Source organism: Ammospiza nelsoni, chromosome 6 (genome assembly GCF_027579445.1).
Source record: "Ammospiza nelsoni isolate bAmmNel1 chromosome 6, bAmmNel1.pri, whole genome shotgun sequence".
Lineage (NCBI taxonomy): Eukaryota > Metazoa > Chordata > Aves > Passeriformes > Passerellidae > Ammospiza > Ammospiza nelsoni.
In genome coordinates, this window is record NC_080638.1 from 52,002,203 (window position 1) to 52,025,546 (window position 23,344).

At 41.8% G+C, this 23,344-nt stretch overlaps 1 protein-coding gene across 4 annotated transcripts in view; it reads right to left on the minus strand.

Moving 5' to 3' along the window:
* The window catches only part of BCL11B (BCL11 transcription factor B), a 90,656-nt gene that overhangs the window by 24,896 nt on the left and 42,416 nt on the right, over positions 1-23,344 (minus strand). For 2 of the 4 annotated variants that reach the window (XM_059474252.1, XM_059474253.1), the window contains exon 3: positions 23,094-23,309. The exons of the other annotated variants lie outside the window; for them this stretch is intronic. In XM_059474252.1, coding sequence (XP_059330235.1) covers positions 23,094-23,309 — 216 coding nt within the window. The remainder of the gene's footprint in view (positions 1-23,093; positions 23,310-23,344) is intronic. 4 annotated transcript variants of the gene reach the window in all.

Consider the following 23,344-nt stretch of genomic DNA (forward strand, 5'->3'; position numbering starts at 1 on the left):
TTGGGCAGTAATTTAGAAAATTAGAATTTTTTTAAAAAATCATTAAAAAAAAAATAGAAACACAAAACCAAACTAAAACTCTCTCCAGGTCTTGTGAACTACGGGAGTGAAAGAGGCCAGGTCCCTGTAGAGGCTGATGTTTAATAAAACTAGTAAGAAAACCACAGGGATAAAAGAGAGTGAGAGGGTTCAAGAGCAGAGAACTGAGTACCAGCCACAGCACAACTGCCAAAGCACTGCCCATTCTCTTCCTTGCTGAGGCTCTAACTCCCAACAGTTTGCTGGAGCAAAGAACAGATTTAGTGAAACAGCACGGACACAAGGCTGTGGTGGCAGGAGGCCTGGCAGCCCGTGTGACATGGCACACAGCCACCTGTGCCAGGCAGCACCAGGGCTCCTCCCCAGCAAAACACCCATCCTGGAGTAGTGGCAGAGCCACCCACTCCTGTTCTTCCTCCAGCCTTTGTCCTCTGAGGCAAACCCTGGGAAGGCAGCTTGGTGCTCCAGAACTAGTCTATGATGGAAATGCTGGAGTGCGATAAAGGAGAGGAGCAATGGAAGATGCTCTGTTGCTCTCACAGTGGTGTTGGGAGGGGCCTCACTCCTGTCTTACAAAATCCAGTTGGAAGCCTCCACAGAAGCTGACTGTGCTCCCCAAAGCAGGTTGCTGATGGTCAGAAAGAACCCTTCCTAAAAGGGCTCCTTGGCAGCAGCCAGGGTAAAAGAACTCAAGCCGAGAGTGCCCAGCACAAACCACTGGGAAGCTTCAATAGCTCAGTTTTTGACCCAAAATGTACCCTCCTAAGTGTTAACAGGGGTGACCAGCATGTCCTATGTTTACTGATATGATTTCTGCTTGATTTACAAACCTCTCAGTCTTGCTGAGCATGTTCTGCAGCCGTGCACGCTGCACTTGGAACGCTGCAGCCCCATCAATTCAGCCTGATTCAAATCCTCACTCTGGAGTGATGCTTTGCACCGGGCTATTGTCCACAAACCATTATTTGTAGAAAAACAAACAAAAGGAGAACATTGGAGATACTTTTACATGATACTTTTCTGATTCCTGAAAATGTGAGATAATGAATAAAAATGTTCATTACAGAATTATTCACTTTTCTTCATGATTCATGTCCTAGTAATTACCGTGACCAGCCTAATAAAAACTGCTACAAAACGAAGGTCAACTAGCAGTTAGAAGTGTTCATTTTCATTTCAATGTATTCATCTCTGGCTCCTAATGGCCTCATTTTCTCCTATGCTCTTTAATAAATACCACTGAATTACAGGTTAAATAGCTAAATTAAATTATTGCAATTACAGCGTGCGGAGCACTGAAACTGGTTTACCTTTCCCAGTTCAATTAGAGGGGAAGTTTCAACAGCCTCAGACTCCTGATTGCTGTCAATATTCTGAATCACTAGGAATCCTCACTAAAGGCCAGGTTATTTGGCTGCAGACTGGGTAATTTCCACACCCCTCTTCCCTCCTGTATAAAGAGGAATGACATGAGTGCTCTCAGCTAAAACAAAATGAGGCAATCAAAGTATTTTGGGGAAAGTAACCGCAATGCATAATTGATTCTTTTTGACTGAAGAGAAGGAAGTCTTGAAGTGTCTCAGGCTGAAGGAGAGTATATGAAATGACAATCTCCTTCCTCTAAAGCAGAGGCAAGTACATTTTAATAAATATGAATGCTTAACCTGCCATCGGCCCACAATTATTTTACATGTACAAATTAAAGATGTTCTTCATTATTTAAATATATTCCAGCATTTGTTGATGTTGCCCCTTCCACGGGCTTAATTATTTAACATCCCTTTATAAGAATGAATATCTTAATAATAAGGACTGTTGGAATATAAATTTTAAAAATATAAAAAGGTTTCTTTCCAAAAGATCGCAAAGCATGCAGCGATATTTGTTGTGGAAGAGCTCCCCCTTACTTCTTCACTCTCATCTTTGCAAAAAGAACCAAAAAAGCTATCAAGAATGGGGAATTCTTTGCTGCAACGATAACAGGACGTGAAACACAGGCACTCTCAAACACAGTTAGAACAAGAGACTGAAATATTTTGACTGCTCAGTGCTATTGCTATTTCTAGCATCAAGGGAGAGGGGATCTCTTTGTCTTTCATCAAAATCCACATGTTCAAAGCCACATGTTCTGTACTGCACTTAAACAGAGAAAATATACTGTCACTGTGAGAAAAGTGAGCTGGACCATGCAGGTAAAACACTCTACAGGCTTGGATTATTTCTTCTTAGGATACCTTCAGGAAGTAGCAAGAAAGGGAATTACTTTGTGCCAAGTTGAGGAGCCACATTAAAACATTTCTACAGCCAAAGTGAAAATATATAAACTCATTAAGGTAATTGGAAGCATACACAAAACTCTGTTATTTTATTATCTCATCTTTGAGATGTTTTGCCATTACAAGAATTTAATTCCCAGTAATCAACTGGATGTAAGCAAGAACAGAAAACAGCCAAAACACTGAAATGAAGTTGGAAATTATTATGAATGTTAAAGAAGGGGACACTGATAGGGGCACAGCTGTGAATTAAAAATGCTACTGAGTCCTCTCATGTGCCATACCAAGGATATGCAACATTAATATGATTTTGCCTGCTAGATTTTAGGCTGAGGTTTTCTCACATGTGGATCCTGCTGCAGTTAACTCTAATGAGCCACAATATTACAATGGTGAGTATTCTCAGTAGCTTGAGCAGAAGTGTATCCTACTGTATTTTCTACAAAATATAACCCACATTTCTCATGAATTTGGGTAGAGAGACAGATTCCACATGTGAATTACCAAGAGAAGATCAAATCACCCCTACAGCACGGGGCAGATCCTGAATGCATGTTATAGCAATGCAGGAGTTAATTAGTGGCAGCACCCAGGGCCCCAAAGGAAAGCACTGCACAGCTTGTGAGTGACTCAGCAAAGACTGAAACACAAGTAGAGGGAAAGTATTACCAGGATCACTTCAAAGTCCTGAGTGAAGAGTACAAAAGGGCTCAATGCTCATATGAGTAGAGGAAGATGAAGAGGAGTTCTGAAGGTGTGAATTTCTCAGGTTCATCCCTCTAAGCAATCTTGAAAGGTTTGCTTCTCCACCCACCCTTCCCCAGCCTGAGAGCAGGGTTCAGTTCACACACAGCCTTGTGAACTGGACCCTGCAGGGCTTGAACAGCTCTAGACAAAACTGTAGCAATAGAAATGAAATGAGTGTTTTGTGATAGCTGACAAACTAGGTTACCTCTCTCCAATTGTGAAGTGCATCCACCCTACAAGGTATGCTTCCACCACTTCCCATACAGATCCAAGAGGGCATCCATAACACCCCAGGGCTGAGTGACCCATGCCTGGACTTTCATATCCTATTTGTAATCTAGCTGGGACACTCAGGACATGGAAGAGACAAGTGGAAGGCTTTTCTTATGTCTATCACATTAAAAAAACTCTTTGATGATAACTGTACTAGCCAAGCAATTTAGCCAACATGTAAAGGCCACTTCTCACAGAACACCAGAGTTCCTATCTTGAAGATCTGACATGGTTAAAGTTAAAACAATTTAGAGGACAACAAACTAGAGATGCTCAGAACATTTTTATCAAAGATGTTTGACAGCTAATATGACCTGTTTTGGGAGCTGAGTTGCAGTGGAGTTTCATCACAAAGACTGAGCAAGAGAGAGTTGCTAAGTGGTCCTGAGCCCCATGTTCAACTCCTCTTGTCAGACTACAAATCACATCAGAGAAAAATGCTGAAATATTATTGGTACTTACCCAGAAGTCATCAGATATAAAATACTGTGTGTTTGCCTAACAAACTGACAAGAAAATTTAATTTCTCAGAAATCTCTGCATGTGGGTTTCATTCCAGTAGAAAAACCCACAAGACCTTAATAATTTTGCAAAGTGAACATTAGCTCTTTTCAATTCTTAGGATGCAAATCCTTATGAAAAACCTACAGAAGTGACCATGAAGTTTCTGGTGGGTTTAACAGACCACAGTTTCATATGTAGACCACGGAGGGTTTTTTCAGAACACTAGTGCTAATGCATGAAAAAATTAAAGAAGATTATTTTTTTCTGGGCAATTTCAAGCTTTTATATCATTATGAAGTTCAGGTTTTTGCAGCAAGAAGCCAAGGCAGGAACATTAATGAATTAGTAACAGATAGGAAACATAAAATATACATCTACAATTCCTTGAATTACAGAGACCAATCTCAGACAATTTGGAAACATGAGCCAACACCAATTTCTTTTTTGCTCTTTGTTTTCACTCAGCAAAGCATAGTTTGTACCCTGTAGGGTGAAACTTTTATTATTCTCCCTAGGGAAGAGGCACCAGCTTGCTGAAGTCACTTGTTCGCTTCTGGCTAAATCACCACTCCCTTCTTCAAGGTGAGGAGAGAGGGCAATATCACCATAAAGCGCTATCGAGATCCCAACAACTTCAAGAGGCTCCAAACCAGCCTCTCAGGGCTGGTGGTAAACTGCATCGCCTGAGGGAGCGTAGCAATAAAATCTAGAGACTTCTTCAGGGCTGACAACTGCATCACTGCAGTCACACGCAATTACAGGGCTAGAGCAGCCAGCAGGAAAGGGGGTTGACAGTGACCAAGACAGTGGAAAGGCCTGGGAGAAAGCAGACCAAACATTAGTAATGCAAAGTCAGTGCCTACATTGCTAAATCCACGCGTTACACAAAGGACCTCCTTTGGCAGCCACTGCCCACGATGACTAACGTTTGCTCATGCTGACTCCAACGAAAATTAAGTGCCTGAGAAACTGCTACCCAGGGTGAGGAAGGGTATGTCTGCATGGCACCTGGCGGGCTGACAGAGCTCACCCTGCCTGCGCTCCAGCCTGGCCAGGCACAAGGCAGCACCAGAGCAGAGGACCTGTAGCTGTGGTTAGTACAACCCAAAGCTGAGGCTGCTCCTCTGCAGGGCTGGGGCTCCACATCCTCGCTCAGGCAGCTGTACAGCTTCCGCTGGAGCTTGGCTGGGCTCCAGTTGGCTCGAAGCATGGGCAGAGCAAGCTCGTGTCTGCTTGCAAAACCCTGCTTACACACCTACCTTCACACAGAGCTGACTCTCGCCCAGGAGGCTGAAGAAACGAAGAAGACTCACATAGAGCAGCCATTATGGATCCTTGGCTTCTTCAAAACCTCGAGACTCACACTCTAGAGCCAACCCTGGATTGCTTTCTTAGCAGGCTTCAGGTATCAAATACTTAATCTCAACAAAATAAAATTCATTGCATTTAAATATTTCAGGTCCCCTCCTTTTTTTCTTTTTTAATTTATTTCACATGTTCTCAATTACAGTAGAAGTTAAAACTCATTATTTGATCCAAAATGCTCCAGTATCTCCATGCCAAAGCAAGAATTGTAGATGTACATCTGTCATGCATTTCAATTCTGACTACCTTGGGCCAAAATAGTCTTACCTTCTGCAAGATAATTTGATGACTGCTGACCTGGATTATGGGCTTAATCCAAACCCTAAGCAAACCACTTTCAACAGTAAATTCATTTTATGCCTTTTGTTCATGCAGCAACGTGACCAGACCAGATTTTTAGAGGCTGGGAACTTATTAACCAAGTTTGTGCCCAAGCTCTTTGTTTTTTTCCTGCCTGTAACATGGTCATATGCACCTGTGAGGGCTGATTAGGAGAAACCACAGAGAACTAGGCTACATAATCTCAGGCAAGTTGCAGCATTTTAAGGGATTATTGCTCCACTTCTAAGCCACCAAAATCCTATACTTCAGAGAGCAGAGCAATCAAGAAGCACTACACATTCTGACCCATACACAGACTAAATCTTTAGAAATCTACATGTCAACGTGATGACCAGTATAAGTAACAAAGCTGGACACTTTACCCTGGTGCTTTCCAATCAAACCAGATTGCTACACCCCTTTCCAAAAATAATGACTAATGAAATGACTAAGAGGGATGGGTAACTGAAAAGAAGAGGCTGCAGGAATGACACAATACTGTGAAGTATTACTTCTGTCAGAGAATCTGGCACTGTTTGAGTATTTTTTATCCTTTCTCTTTGGGAACACAATATTAACCCAGCCTGGTCATTTTATTGCATTGGGGAGGGGAATTCCACCTTGCAGCAGGAACCTCAGGACCACAAAGGAAAAAGTAAAGTAATCCAATGGAGAAAATGTTAAAGCAAGCCTAGGAATTAGAACTTAAAGTAGGACTCAGAAAGGTGGTAAATGACAACTGCATCAGAATCTTCTCTTGCTACTTGTGATACAAAAGATGTGAGAGAAGTGAGACAAGAGCATGGCAATTTCAAAAATGAATGGATTGTGCCAGACTTTCCCTTACAGCCAAAATGCCCTGTTGTCTCCTGAAATACAACTTAATAGCAGTCAGGGAGCAAGCAGCCTGACCTAATGCTTACTGAATCAATAGCAACTGATTCTCTGGGTAACTTCCACGGACTTCATCTATGACCTGCCCTGAAAGAGTTCACTTATTCCCTCACTATTTGATCATATTTCTTCTTAGAGTGGATCTCCATGGGTTCTCTGAACATACAAATCTATCCACAATAATCCTGTTTAGGTTCTTGCACTGCTTGCTTTATCCACAAAACTGTCTGCCTGAGATTAACCTCACACATCCTCATTGCAGCCACAGTTCACAGAGACATGGTGTGGTGGGGGCAGCAGCAAGAAAACCATTTCCACTGTCTTCCTAGTTCATCCCTTGACCTACAAAACTACCCCTGCTATAATGACTTGGATTTCATTGTTTATTGTTTGCTCGCTCTTCAAATTAGAAGTGCTCTGGGCTCCTTGGAATGAGAAGTCCCAGCTAAGTACTTGTTGTAGTTGTTATCATTACGATCACTTATGAATAGAAGTGTCAAGGTAGATTCAGAACAAGTTCTTCTGAGGGCCATATTTCTTCCAGGCATCCATCCATGCTGTTATATAGTATTAAGGTGTGAACAGGGAAAACCATGTACCCAGTCAGTGCTGTGTTTAAGTGGCCTGCCAATTCCAGCTAATCACCAAGTTATTTACTTCCAGTTTATTAGGCCGAAACTGCCACTAGCTGTTGGCAGCCTCTAATATACACATCTCACTTTCCTGGGGTCTCTTCAAGCACTGCTGTAATAAAAAAGTCATTTCTTCCAGTTTCAGATGCAGGAATTAACACACAGAGCACCTCACAAGGCCAAGGCAAATTCTGATCTCAGTTACAAATGTGCAACCCCATTGATTTCCAGTGGCTTAATTTGCAATGGTCTTGAGCTGCTGTACCTGAGAGCACAATTTCATCCACTGTTTTCACAGAGAGGAGTAACAGCAGTACCTCTTATGTATTTGTGAGTATTTTAAACACAGTAACAGTTGGATAAACATCAATCACTATCAATGGCCCTCAGAGTCATTTACATCACATCCAATAAAACCTTGGACAAGCAATTAATCAAAAACTAGTCTAAATTATTTGCATTCATTTTATATACTTCAGTAGCTTTTTATTATTTTAGTATTTGAGCACCTCAGAAACTTCCACATCTTTGTCCCCATAATATTCCCATCCAAGAGTGAAAAGTTGGAATTCCTTACTGAAGTGGGAGACTTCCCATGGAGAAATTAAAGAACTTTTCCAAGATCACAGGAAAAATTCAACAAATTCCTGGATTTAGATTTCCCCAGCCATAGGGAATAGGACAAGAAATGCAAGAATCTTCTTCTCTTATCAGTGCTTTTCACTGGATAACAATAAAAGCATACAGTAAATTCTCAAATTCTCTCACAATATTTTTCAACTTGCATTTTCCTATTTTAACCAGATAAAGGGTCCTTACACTGGGATCACTGGGGACCCCTAGACAAGAATGTTTTATTTTCTCCCACCTGTACAGAGAGCCTGCTGTTGGTATCCCAGAGCTGTTTTTTCCAAGGAACACTCCCTGTGCGGTGTTTTCCTTTGATTTTAGATGCATGATTAAACCTTACAGCCATGCCTGCAGTTGTGTAAGGCCAACAGAGTATTTGTCCATGCAGAGCAAACAAGAGATTCCTGATGCTAAGCCTGAGGTGTGCACTGAGCTGTGAGCACCACGTGAAGTTCCCAACCCCATTACACCTTCCCGCTGCCAACATGAGGGAGTTCCACAATTTGCCCAGGGCCAGGCACACCTTCATTCAGAGGAAAACCTGCTAAGAAGCAGCCAGAGAAAACCAATACTTACTCATAGCACCTGTGTACTTGCTCAAGTGACCACTTCCAGGAACAGTAAAATACTGCAGACAAGCCCTGTCCTGCAAAAATTACACATTCACAGCTCATTCTGCAGGCTGAGTTCATTGCAGTGAGGAAAGCCACCATGTTATAAAAGATATTTTTAAGAAAAGGGAGATATCTTCATAAAAGATATCTTTCCTTAAAGATATTTTCTCATACTCCACATAAAGATGTAGGAGCAACCAGACAGGAGACCAAAGAAATTGCCACATATATTGCTGACTGCATGGTCAGCTGTGCTTTCTCTCTTAACTTCAGTCCTGGCTCTTCTCCAAAGAAATGAAGTTTGCTATGAACTACTGAGTGACCTATAATGATATAAGCTACATGAGTAACTCACCAGTTTAACTTAGGATAGTCATATTTGCACCAATTCCATTTCCTGCCTATAAGAAATAAAAGCTAAGAAGAGGGTGCAGAAAGTAAGAAAAGTAAAGACAAAGAGCAGATTTTGTTTTTTAGTAACTTGAAATTATGTCCTAATAGGGAGAGAGTTACCATTTATTTTATTTTGATCCACTTTCTAATTTCCAGTCATTTTGTGAGCTATATCTGCTAGGAATTGTAGACATCATAGCACAGTCAGACAGATATATGTTAGGGAAAATCATCAAGAACAATCTGAATGCTCAGGTTTTATGTTAGTAAAGTATAGTTACTTTAACTGAAAGAGTCTCACTGCTCAGATCAGTACTATCTTAAAAAAAAAAAAAAAAACACCACAACAACAATACAAATAGTTATATTTGGAATTATTGTTTTTATAGTTAGACCCTGAATGAAAAAAACAGCTTGAAGAAACAGTTTCTTCTCTGTTCTCACCTGGCTGCTGTATGGAGAGCCCCACTGAGTTTCCAGGGGAACAGGAGGTGAAACTGAAAGTACTCTTCTTTGCTGTAATTTTGACATGACTACCGTACAAAAGCTGACATAGACAGAGTTCTGGGATGCCAGTACCTGTCCTTCTCCATGACTCCTAATCCTTTCATTGTGCCTTTTATCTTCCATCTCCCCTCCTCTCTCTCTTTCCCTCTTCTGCCATATGCACATCCCAGGTCAGTCTGATTTATTGACATCAAGGAAGAGTTATGTTGGTCTTTACATCTTTGTCTGTCCATCTGTGAAATAGTTTTCTTGTCACAGACATTACCTGAATAGAAATTTAACAAACAGTAAAAATGCAAAAGCTGTTTCACACACACACACACACACGCACACACGCACACACACACAAATCAATGCGACTCAGTCTGTTATGTTTTCTGTCTAACTCACAGTAATACTGGTGAGCATTTTAAAACTACTGGAAATATTTTAAAAGAGGCTTTACAAAGAAAGTACTCTCTGTTTTTTGGAAACACTGACAATCCTACTGCCATTATCAGAATTTCCTGCCCTTGGGCCAAAATGTCTCCTCCTCTGTGCACTGGCCACTACCCTGCTGTTACACAGTGGCTGGGCAGGGGAACTCCAGCAGCCCAGAGAGCACAAGAGAGCACTGCTTGTGAAAGGGCTGTAAAGCATCTTTGCTAAACTGAAGAGCCCATGCAAAAAGATCCTGTCTGTACCCGCTTTTATCTAAAAAGCTGTTGCACTTACTGTGTGCAGTGCATGTCAGAGTTGCCTGGATGATGCAGAAACTGATCTTGTGCCCACGTCATTTAGTATTTTGCTCCTTTTACTGTCTGCTCTCCACAGATCTGCATGAGCTCAAGCTAGCAATCTCTGAAAAGCATTTGGCCTGGCTCTCCAGAAATGCCTGAGCACCTAGCCAGACCAGCAGCAGCAAAGACACCAGTATCAGCTTTGGTTTGGTTGTGTGGGGTGGTTTTCCAGGGATTGGGTTAACTTCAGAATCAGCACTGTGCACACAATGCACTAGAAACTGAACTTACCAGCCCTTGGACAATATACCAACACTACACCCTGAGTGAAAACTCACAGACAAAGTCCTTCCTGTCATCAATTCACGGTGCCTTCCCCAAACCAGAGTTTGTCAAGTACTTCTGACAATTGGAGGATAACACGCTCTTGTGTATAGCTATTTCACAAGCAGAGCAAAACCTACCTGGGATATTTTATTTGTTAACTGTTCACTCTGCTCGTGATAGGTGTGTGACTCTGAACTCTGTTTGTCATCTAACGTCTCTCTTCTGGTAGATAGCAGTCTCTCAGCAGCTTGCTCTCTGAGCCAGTGCAGGCAAGGAATGGGCAGCACACGTTCATCAAACTAACATCTGCTTTCAGTTCTCATTCACAGATATGGAATCCTTTCAACTGGACATTAATCTTTCTCTACAGCAGTAATTAGATACTTGAGACAGATCAGAACAAATCAAATTAGCCTTATTTATTAAACAAAAAAAAAACCTAAGGAGTAAATAAAAAGGATGGCAGACCATCCTGTGTGCATCAACAAAAAAAGAAAATTAAGATACTGACCCACAGGAGTCTAAAAGCTTTCAGGTGCTATTTTCAAAGCCTCAACTGTAACCAAATAGCAGAGGGCTCTACTGCAGAATGCCTCATGGATTATTTTAGCAATAAGGTATAACTGAAAGGATTATCATGAATGTAATGTTTCCCTTCCAAAAATTCCAGGAATGCAAAAATTAGTCTCATGTGCACTGCATGACTCATGTTTTTAATGCTGGAGCTTCATTTTCACTCATGAGGAATTCAAGCTCAGGGAAATTTTACCACAGAAATTCTCATTTGATTGACAAAGGAAAACCTTTCTTTTGCTACAGTTAAACAAAGCCTAAGAATTGTATCTTTAGAGAGACTGGCTTGGTTCAGCTTCAGGCAATGGACATCCTGCACACCAAGAAGAGACACTGCCATCCCTGAGGGATCAAATGGATTGTCCTGAAGAGCTCAAATTCTGCAGATTTGTCTCAAACCAAGCAGAGCAGCTTCCTCTTGCTGGATTTCCCCAGCTTAACATGGCAGATAGCTTTAAGTGAGCAGGGTGGGAGACCCTGCCACATTTGCATGGAAATTAGAAGCAAAACATTTGTAAGCCACAAGATGAATGGACTGATCATGGGGAAGGTGCACAGCTATCCACTAAACACCTGATACTCTCCCTCTTTCCTTTATCTGCTTTTTTCCAAAAGTCACTTTAATTTTTTTATTAAGGAAACATTTCAACATATTCATTAGAGAAAACTAGCACTGCCTGAGTGAAGCAGAGTTCCCACCATCTAGAGTACATGTATCAGCAGCATTCCAGGGTTGTCTTCTACAATGGGAGCTAAATGTTAAGCAGATGAGAAGTTTCATGAAAGAATATGTTGGAGAACAGGAAACAGGGTTTTGCCATCCAAAACCAAAATGATCCTCATCTGCTGGTGCCATAGATCATAAAGCTGATCATCTGCTCTCATCCAGAAAGCCCCATCCCACGCTGGGCTGCCTTTGCTGCTGGAGAGCACGAGGGTGGGACAAGCAGGTCTGGAGGAAATGTGATTCTGCTGCATGTCCTAAAAAGCTGTGCTGCTTTATCGCCTTTGTTCTCAGCATCTGTTCACGGTGTCCATGGGTGGGATGCATGGGAAGGAGGAAGACACATTTTCCAGTGAACCCATCCAACCTCTCCTTCAATACCAGAGCCACTCATGCTGATGCTTCCATCTTCCTTCCTCAACTCTACATACACCTGACTAATAACCGCAGAGATACCATCTGGGGTTAGCTCATTACATGTTTATTACTCCTTTGTTTATTTCTTCATAAATATAAACTGTTGCTACCTGTGCAAGCCTGTGCATCTAGCCCAGTTCTGGTGAGCCTTAAAAGCCCCAAATTGAAAATAGCCTAAAGATGTGAGAAATCTCAGCCAGCATCACCACCAGTTAGCCAAGGTATGGAGAGAGAACCATTGCAACATGCAACATGTAGGGTTGGGTTTATATTTAAGATTTCCTGGCTCGAAGGTATGGTGTTAGCTGGTTAGATGTGGTTATAAATGGAAGCACCTGTTGACATTAATCACAATAATTTGGCAATGTGGCTACCAATGCAAAATTACAAAAGAGAGAGTAATCTTGAAAACCTAAGTCCAGTTTATGGTTGGCCAGAGCAATTATCAGCCAGAGAAAATGACCTTTCCTCTGTGTTCTGTGATCTCATGCAAATGGAGATCTGAGGAAGAGAGGGAGGAAGGAACCATGCTTTTTTATTTGATTGGATTTTTCATTTGGTTCAATGTAACTTTAAGAAATATTAATCTGCTCCTTCATTTAATTTCATCTGTACCACTGGCCAAGAGAAATGTACTAATTTATAAGTTGAAGCAAGCCTTGAGATAATGTCACCCACCATTCATCCAAATTTGTCACTAGCATCCCATTAAAACCATAATTATTTTTTAATTAAAACTAAGGAAGCTGGCATGTGTGTGCCTACTTTATACATCTGTTATGGGTTAAAATAGCTTTTAAAAAATGTTTCTTTAGACCGCAGTCTTTTGTGGCCATGGCCTATGCCAAAGAAAACGCAAACTTGCTTATTTTCTCCATGGGGCGCAACACTGCCTATGTGTGCCTGAACAGATTCGACTGGCCGTGAAAAGAATTCTAAATAAAACACAAACATGGAATTTGGCAACGCCACAGAAGCGAGCTTAAGACTAATTCCAGCATGCGGACGGCTCTCACACAGCAAGTCTGGCTCCACTATAAATGAAACCAGGCTCTGTAAAATCGCCAGTAAAGTTTGAGTTAGGATTTAAAGAGACAGCACTCTTATTCCAAGGTCTAAGGGGGGAAAACACACACGTGCACGCACACACACATACCCCAGCTTATTAAGGGAATTCATGCTGGCTCAGTAAGTCTGTACATTGCAAAGTGAGTTTATTTTCAGCAGTCATTTCCATTTTAAAAAATGTGAAGTTTAAAAAAAAGAATCACTAAAAAGAACAATTTCACTTTGGACTTGTTTTTTAGAAAAAAAGTGCTGTAATTATGACTTCAGGGACTACTGGCAGTGACAGCAACGAATGAAGGGCCTACCTGATGGAAAAATTGAAATGTTATATATAAAATAAGAAAGAAATATGAATGTCTAGGGCAGAGCAGGAGAAGGGAAAGGTGCAGATGGGCAGAAGCTCCATGGACAGAGTGGCCTGGGACAGAGCATCCTGTTCCCATCAGAGAGCCAGCAAGCAGGATGGTGACTCACTGAGGCTTGCTGGGAGGGAGCTACATGCACTACAGCTCCATGCTGCTGTGGAGATGGAGAAAGCTAACCCTGGGGCAATGAAATCCCCTGGGAAATACCTCCCCAGCAGTGCCAGCCTGTCCCAGAGAGCAAAGACATGTGTGAAGGAAGAGTGAGGAGAAAGTGAAAAACAGCTTTCACTCATCTTTACCTATTAAGGAGAATACAAATTTAAGAAATCTCAGTCTATAATCACAAGACACAGCCTGACAAACTTAGACAGAAAGGGTAAGGAGCAAATTATTTAGGCACTGATGGTACTGTCTCCCACACTCTTTTTCCCCCTTACAGCTCTGGATGATACCAGGTCACTGAATTAAAATTATATCTCAAGTGCTACCTCAAACCCTGACCACTGTGTTTTTTCTCAAAAAGGAAGAGCAGAAGGGGAGATTTGCTGGCTAGAGAGCTCTAAATATGGGAAGAGCTCAGACATTTATGAGTGTGCTCAACTGCACTAATGAATAGTGACAGTGGTGATTGAGGCAGGAGCAGGATGGATGCAGCTTTCACAGCACTCTTCACGGAAAATGGGCAGGGAAAGTGTGAAGGAAATTGGGAAGGAGTTTACAGCAATCTCAGAGGATCATTTTACAACTATTCTATGTATCTATTGATAATGACAGTGAAGTGTTTGGTTTCAATAGACTGTGGAGCTTTTAAGATTCTACCTCAAATTTACAGTAGAGGAATTAGTTCCATTTGAAGGGAAAAAAAAAAAAAGAGAAAGATTGATGTTTTTTGAATTAGATTTTACAGGAAGGTAGAGTTACTCACTAGTCTTGTACTCACTGCATGTCCACAATGCTCCTGTTCCCTGTTTAATCGACAGTTCACACATTTTTATAAAGGATTTGGATTAATCAATCCATAAACACTCAGATCCAATTTTTGGACATACTTTACATTATAAGCCTGTCTGTGCCATAACAAATTAACTTATTCTCTCCCTATTCAAACAGAAGAGATGAAAAGATAAACCAAAACTCTGTTAGAAGATGCAAACTGAAAAAAATAATTCCCCTGTGAACAGAAGGTAGAAGGCACTGCTGCTATACCGAGGTCTTAGGAGATTCCATGAAGTTTTGGGTTTTACTCTCATCACCATGGACAGTTGTAAATTATATGCATTTCCCAACAACACTCTGACTCTTGCTTAAATCTCTGTACATCCTGGAATTCCACAGGCCATGTTCACCACTGGCAGAGCAGTATAACAGCACTGAAGTCAGAAAACACCTCACAGGAAGATGCTCAGCCAAGCATCCCTGGGCAGCCCCTAACCCATCTCCCAGTGGACTGTTGGCATGGCACAGCACACCCTGGCAGCTCCACGTTTGTCACGCAGCCATGGAAGAGATGTAAGGATCAGGTTTAGATCCCTGCCTCACGTGAAATAATCTAGGTCAATACAGGACATGTGAGGAGCCAGCCTGACACACAGGAAGGATGGGATGCTCTTCTCACATTGCCAAGGGGATGTACTGAAAATAATACATTTACAGTTGGCTTCAAATAGCCAAGTGAGGTTTAAACAAGAATTAAAGCTGCAGGTATGTTGTGCAAACCAGCTCTTCTCTAACCAGAGGCCCTTTATGTTCATAGCAAAGACATTTAGAAGGCACAATTTCATAGCACAATTCCAGTGACTGCCTCCCCATCTCCTTGCTTAGTGCCTGCATTAACCTCATTCCTGAAGTCCCAGGACCTCTGACTCATACAGCTGAATTCATAAAAAATACAAGCCTTCCTATGTGGGATTTTTGCCTGCTTCCTTCCAAGTGCAATTTTTAGTGTCTCATTGAACCTGGCTTGCCCAGGCTGTGCTATGGCGAGTTACATTAACAGGGGCCCAGAGAAATGGCTTGATTAAAGACAAAAACAAGAAGAAAATAAAGATACCAAAGGCATGTACCATACACTAGCCTACCAGATTTCTGTATGTACTGCAAAAATTCTTGGAAAAAGCCTGTCCAAAAGAAGGCAAACAGCATAAAAAGGTATGTTGCTAACAGTTGCTCAGCTCTTTACTGCTCAGCAGAAAGGAGGACCAACATGCAGAACACAGGAACACAGTGGGGCACACACAAGATGCATCAGCATGCCTTCTTTGACTCAAATCCCATTCTGAGCATAAAGCATCCCATCTGAGCATAGAACACTTCCTTTCATCTATTTTTATGAAGCATTCAGAAAACAAAAAAGCAGAGGTCCTCTGAATTAGCTCTGGAGAGACACATGCTACTTTTTTTGCAGTTCTCTGGCTTAAACCTGAGCCACCCCAGGAATAAATGATCCAATTCCTCTAAAACAAATAAAACAAAATTAAGTGATTTCACTACAAAATGTACAACACCTCGTTGTTCCCTCCACTTTTCCCCCTCTGGCTTGTGAACTAAAAAGCAGTTCTTATCACTACTACCTACACCATACACCATAGTTTGCCCTACTTCCTTTGACACTGAGCATTATATTTATGCACGAGAGGTTTATCTCTGTTCTCACAAACTGAACAGGCCAATTCACTTCCTGGCTCAGGCACACAAACACATCCGCACAAATCTGACAGAAAGCAAGAAGAAAAGTGATGACAAAAAGCTACTGCTGAAGGGGCAGGAGGAAACTCCATCCTGAATATGCCAGGTGAGGCTGTGCAAGTGAAAACATATGTATGTTTAGCATATGTTATGTACAAATGAATGGCAATTTGCTGAGAGAAAGAAAGAATAATTGCAAACATTTATGCCTTGTGCACGTGTATTTAAAAAAAAATCAGCTTTAGGAAGCTGGTGCATTGCCCAACCAAAAAGCAAGGCACCTGACAAGTACTACCCCTAATTTTGTTGCTTTTTAGGTGATTGCTTCCTTCCTTCTCTTCCTGCAGTTGATTTCTTCTCTTTTTAGGAAGTGTTCACCAAGAGGCATTTAACTCTCTGAAAATGGGTGGGAGAACAGCGGCAGCAGGGAAGAGGCTGGTCCCATCCTGCAAACCATCCCTGGCAGTTCCTCTGCTGCAGAAGCATGAAAGCCATTCCCATCCCTTTGCTGAGCACGGACACACACCATGCTACAGCTTCAAAAAGAGATCTGCTCCTCCTTTCAGTCAACCAAGGTGTTTCTGGACAGAATGGCTGCTGAGAGCCATGGTGGTGCCCAAACCTTTCCTACACTGCCTAATTAAAGCAATCTTCACTTATGCTGGTGTCTGGTGGAAAGTACTGCCATGCAAAAAGAAGACTCTAATTTGTTTGGGTCTTCTGTCAGAGCAGCAAAAACCATGTCATCAGTGGTGCCTCTGTAACCAAGCTACTCTCTGCCTTCCAAACTACCAGTACTCCCAAATGTTTAATGGAGCAAGGGGGGGGAAAATGGGGTTATTACTAATGGGAACAAGACGACACAAGGCATGATAAAGAAGCCCTGCAATGAAAAGGACAAAAAAACTCTTCAATGAGATAGAACAGAAATGTCCTTCCCTTGCTTTTCCATAAGCTCCCTTTTTACCTCATCTCCCACCTGATACCACCAAAGCCTGTTTGTGCATTAACAAATACAGATCTGTTGCTATGTGCTCCCTTGGTCCTTATCTATATTCTGAAGTCACCTCTCCTAATTCAGCTATCACTCAGCAAACTCCAAAAGGACAAAAATTCATTCGTTCCAATAAACAAATTATAAAATCACCTTCATCCATCTTGTTCCTATATTTTTAAATTTGATTGTGGCCAGAGAATTGCTGGCTGGGAATTACCCTTCCCCCACTCTCACATGCACCCTTTAAAAATGCAAAATCTAGCCCTCTATTTCAATATTTCTGATGTCAGTGACCGGTGTCGGCTCTCCCCATACAGTAACTGCTTTAAAGCGCTGCATACAGCACTGCATTAAAAATTAATTACACATGCTATTTTATTGATAGTGCATAATGTAATGAGCACCAGCTGTGCTAAACATCCAAACTCCTTTTTAAGACAGCTATAAAAAAAGAAAGAAACTGCACTTCCAAATGCTTCTCCTGTCAGAGGAGAAAAACAGCAACATCTTGGATGGATTTGAAACAGGATTCTTTGATTTAGCTCTCCATTTGGAGCGTTTGAAGAGTTCAGACTCTCGGGCTCAGTGTAGTGGTATGTGATCGAGTTAACTCTCTCAATGTTGGAACCATTGTCCTTACTGCAGGCAACGTTGCCTTGAACCTTTTCCTACCAAGACTACCAGATTCAGTTCCACCCATTAATATTGCAATTAAGGGCTTTTCTTTTTTTGCTGGGATGTATGGAAATGGCAAGCATCCGCTTTAAAGAACCTTTAAATATCACTATTGCTCCTGCTGGTTCTTAACTTGACATAATTAGGACTTACAAAGTTATAGTGATCAGCCATCTGTCTAGAAGAAAGCCACAGCCATGCTCTCAGTGCCAGCGACCCTGCCCCATGCAGCACCCTCATTTTAGTCACCTCTTTGCAATTTTAAGGTCTCTTTGCTGCCTCTTGGCAAACACACTATTCAGTCAAAAAAACAGCCTGTGTTAAATCCCCTTATTTTGAGTTTGGATCTGATTTTAATATCTAGTGAGACAGGGAGCTGCCTAGACAGCAGGTCACACATGATTTTAATACTTGGATAGGTGAATGAACACAGAGATTGATAGATAGGTGTAAAGATGGATGCGTGCAGTCAGACTGATGCATTACTCTTTTTAGTGTATACATCTCTCACACATCCCTGCACTCTGTAAGTACTGTCCACAAAGTCAATTCTACTATAGCATGCATTAAATATTTCACTAAAATAAATAAATACACAACTCATAGGGGCATGTCTCCTGAATGTTAGCCAGTATTTTATGCAAACCTCTTATTTATGCAGCAAAATGAAAAGATACATTTACAAAGGCTCTCAGGGAAACTGTAGATCTTTGTCTGTCCTCTGACACTTATACCAAATTCCTCTTTCTCCTCTCAAAAAAGCATCAGTGCTGAAGAGAAATCAAATTTTTTTGCATCTTTTTTTTTCTTTTTATTTTCCTTTTTTTTGAAACTCCACACAGCAAAAAATGAAGAGTAGAGTATCAGTCATTTTCCTGGGACATGATGAGTTAGAAGGTTTTTGCTGGATGAGTTTGTATTCTCTGCTCTGATTACTGTTTTGTTTTCCATTGATCCTCCTGTGCTAATAAAACCCAGGCTGGAGTGAACAAAAGCTTGCTTCTTGTTCAAGTAAGAAACGTGCCGAGTGCATACCATATCATTAACATAAAACTTTTTGAAATAATACTTCTTTCTAGACAGACTGTATTAATTGCATCAAGCTTTTTACAGCAGGGTGGTCTAATCTGGCTCTTCTCATTGGCTGACTCCAGTTATAAAACCAACATAAAATGAACATGGTGATATAATAGATGGAGGAAAAAGTATTCTTTTAAAATATATGATTTAGTTACAGGGACTGCTTTTATCTTTACTGTCACCTTAACCTCTGCCAAGAAAACACCAGGCTAGTTAAATGAAGCAGTAAGTAGAATTTCAGTAGCCAAGTAAATTGATATTAACTTTACAAGATGACTGTGATTTTCAGAATGTCCTAATGACTAACACAGCTGATTCCTTGAATTAGCAGGAGCTTGTTCCTCTCTTCCAAGATATGGCCCCATGCCTTCCTCTATTTTAGACCTTAAATTTCACAGCCCTGTCCATTAATCACTGCTGTCCATGCCCACTTGCTGTTTTTATACATGCAGCTAAGTATCATAATTGCTTTCCACCTCCTTCCATCAGCCTACATGTGGGAAGGAAGCAGTTTCACTGCTTAGATGAATATATGTGTACTGGACAGATTTAATTATCTTTACAGGGGTATATATAACCCTCATTTGTAGGCCCAGGTCCAAAGAATTGGGACCAGGTATATATGTGAATGCAGGCACAGGGGATTAATTATTCTCTGTGCCATTACAATCCCCTTTGTCTTATGCTGATTACGATCCTCTTCCTGGGGCTTTTGCACCACAGTATCTTCAAGGCAGGGACTTTTTTCTTTGGAGAACACACTGTAAAGTGCCATGCACTTCTGTGCTGAGATTTTCAATGCTCGTTTCTCGTTAACTTTAATGGGAAATGGGCATCCAAATCTCTTAGGCAGCTTTGACAATTTAAGCCTTAATGTACAATATTAATAAATCAGCATCATAAAAAGAGCCTTATGAAGATGTATTGTGAAAAAATAGCCCCACAAAAAGCATTGCAGTGTATGTGTGCATGCACACAGACGTATACTTTTCTTTACATAATTATGTCTCTCAACAATCATTTGCATGTCTCTGTTATGCAAAAAAAAAAAAAACCTGTGTGTGTTTTACAGTTACTCTGAGCAGTTGCAATTCATTGAAATGAAATAAAAAGCAGGCTCAAAAAAGCACCCTAATCTGGCAAGGGGTAAAGCAAAATGAATGCTTTGCCCATCCATATTTTAGGTCCAAGATACATAACCCTGTGAATTTCATTACTCTATTCCAACTTCTAATTAAATAGGCACTAAAAACATTTGAATGGGAGAACCCAATTCAACTGACAAAAGCTTCTGGGGCAAAATATATAAATAAATAAATAGACCGAGAGAGATTGAACCAGTGGTAGAGATTTTTTTTGAAATCACATGAAAAAACATGGACCTTTACTTGCAAATTCCTCATCCTGGGGTGCCTTGGACGCCACGAATTGAAGAAAGACAGAGAAGACCACAATCAGCACTGGCTGAGCAGCATAGTGGACATGCAACAGATCTCCCAGCACCATTTGCTGTGACTGAAAATATCAGCAGCACATTTTCTAAAGATCACTAACAGGTCTGGATGAGGCAGCACAACTTCCTCTGTGCATGACTGAACACTACTCAGCATCCCAGACAATCACTCTTATCTAGGTCGGAGACTTCCAAATGCAGTTTTCACACATGTGTACCCCAAATCCCACCAGCAGCCAGACATTTGGATTCTCCAGCACAAACTGCTGTGAGGGACTCTTGAGGGCCCAGTTTGTGAGTGCCAGTAAAGATTTTGGAGTAGCTACAGCTTCAAGCCATCAGTAGCAGTCTGCTTGAGAACTGCATGGAAAATCTCCAGGTCCTGAATTAAATAAATGCTGAAAAACAGGAAAGGTAAGAAATGATGAAGGATGAGGGGAGGCGGGAACTGCTGATGGCTTTTGTTCAAAGAAGTAACCAATTCCTCAGAAGCAAGAACAGGGCTGACAGAATAAAAGGCTAATCAAGTCAGAGAGACAAGCTGATCTCTAAAGCTGGAGCAAGTGACTGTTGTAAATGTCTATATTTTAAAAAAAGGCACAATGCAGGGATTGTCACTAGGTTATTAATCAACACAAAGAACTCACTTTTCTATCATTTTCACAAAACATTTTGGGCGACAGAAAGAACGCACAACCCTTGCCTAGGCTCAGATACAGTGAATACTATGGGAGCTAAGAAAGGGTTAAGTAGACATAATCTCCTTTTTCAAGGGAAGAAAATGTTTCTTTCAAGCAGACCTTGACCAACTACTGTCATAAACATGTAGCATGCACTTTGATAAAGCCTATTCTCTAAGTGTGGCAGACTGCAGCAGTAATTACAGGAAGCCATGATAACAGGTCTCCCTCTCCACAGAGCTGGCACCGCTCTCCCAGCAAACAGGCAATTCCAAACGCTCACAGCACACAACTCCAAAGTGAGAACTCCAAGTACACAAAGTACAAAAGCCTCACCTTCCCCACATTCTTCAATAAGTTATTCCTTCCTTCCTTTTCCATTTTTAGGTGTACTTGCTTCCATTCCCACTAGCTGCTGCAATCAGAAGCAAGAGGGAACTGGGGTGTCCAATTCAGTGTTACAACTGTGTGCCTCCTGAAGGCATGCACATGCATACTACACCAGTGAAGACAGAGAAGACAGCAAAACATGAGACCAGTTCCAGTTTGATTTACTGGTTCCTGGGAGGAGAGGAGGCAGTGAAGCTTTCTTAATTTCTGATCCAACACTCACCATTTGCAAGAGCCTGTCTCGACATTGGTCAGCCTGCCGAGGCTGATGAAGCAGAATTTCATTAAAACTGCATCCTCTGCAACACCGCATGCAGCAGCTTGGACAGAAAATGTAACCAGACCCTGCATTTACTGATGGCACCTCACCACACAGTACGTTGCTAAAAAATCAAAACCTGTGTGCCAGTGCAAGTGGATGGGTGTAGGCTGAGCATCTTCCAGGCAGCAAGGGAGCCTTCTCTGTGTGCCCTGAGCTTCACCCAGGATCTACACAGCACCCTGCAGAGTGCTCTTAGCCTCCTCCTGAGAACATTTTATCTTTCAAGACCCAAGGTTTCCAAGATACAAATTTAAATTTCTTTTAAAACTTTATATCTCACTTTATTACATCAATGAGAGATGTACAGGAACATTCTCATGAGATACAGCATACTGTAGCCAAGTGGTACCAGTGCTTGTGGAAGGAAAAAGGTAGCACAACAAAGCTTTGACAGCTTCAGGGGAGAAATGAGGAGCCATTTCCCAAAGGCTTTACTCCTGACAGTCATTGCTGTCTCTCTGAATCCTTTGGTCCTCACGCTTTACTTATCCAGCATCATTTCAGGAACTCCTTATTAAAACTACATGCACATTATCATGAATGAATGCTGTGGCATTTGGCCCCCCACAGTGAGAGTCCATAAACATTTGTGGATTTTGCAACATCTGCATTTTCTTTTAAACCCTCCCCATTTTCACCTCACCAGTCCAGAGTTCATCATAGACCGAGTCTTGCAACTGATCCATGCTCAGAAACACCCACTGATTTCAAAGAGATCACTGGGTCTGAAATGATGGGGTCTGGTGACAATATGTCCGTGTTCTCTTTGGCTAGCTTGGTGTGCCTTCATTTTCACTTTCCCCTCCTTGTGGTGATAAAAGTCAGGCATCCAAAAGGAATAAAGGAAAAGAAAAACTGATGGGGTAAGAGGCCAGGGATGCATGGTGAGCTACCAAGGAGCATTTTCTCAAAGCAAGGGAGAAAACAGCATGGAGCACATACATCCTGCGTGCACATGGATGCGGAGGAGAGCCTTTAATATGAATGACTGAGGAGGACGGGCAAAAAAGAAGGAAATAAAAATGCCTCAGATGTAAAATGCTATCCAATTAAGCTTAAAATAAACAGCCTAAAGAGATGAAATCTCGATACTGGGGTGTCACATTCTGCAAGGAGTCTCAGACATTTGTTCCACAACATGGCACAAACGGCCCAGCAGTGGCCGCAGGTGAAAACTGAGGGTGGGCAGGCAGGAAGGGAGGGATGAGAAAATGGAGGGAGTCGCAGGCCCTTTCCCACTCCCCATCCTCGTCCAGGGTGGAGAGGGAAGGAGGAAGGGAAGTGGGAGGGGAGGGCAGGTTAGGGCATTTTCTCTGCCTTCCCCATGTGACCCAGCAAAGGCAGCTCTCCCACAGCAAAGACGACATCACTTGGCAGCACTACTGACCTTCAGATAGCAACAAAAAAAAAGTATTTCTATTACCTGACAACTGACAATGACATCCAAATGTGCCTGACGTCTCAGTCTGAATCTCAGTCTGAGTCCCGCCAACTGAGACTGCACGTGCACCACAGCAGGGCAGGCTAAGGCAGGGCGGGAGGGAGGCCAGTGCGCGGAGAGGTGACGTGATCACGGATGTGTGAGGGTGGGAGGAGGCAGCTATGGGAGCCCCCGGCAGGTTTGCAGGCCTGGACGGCCCTGGAGAAAAAACAATAGAAAAAACTGTCAGTCGG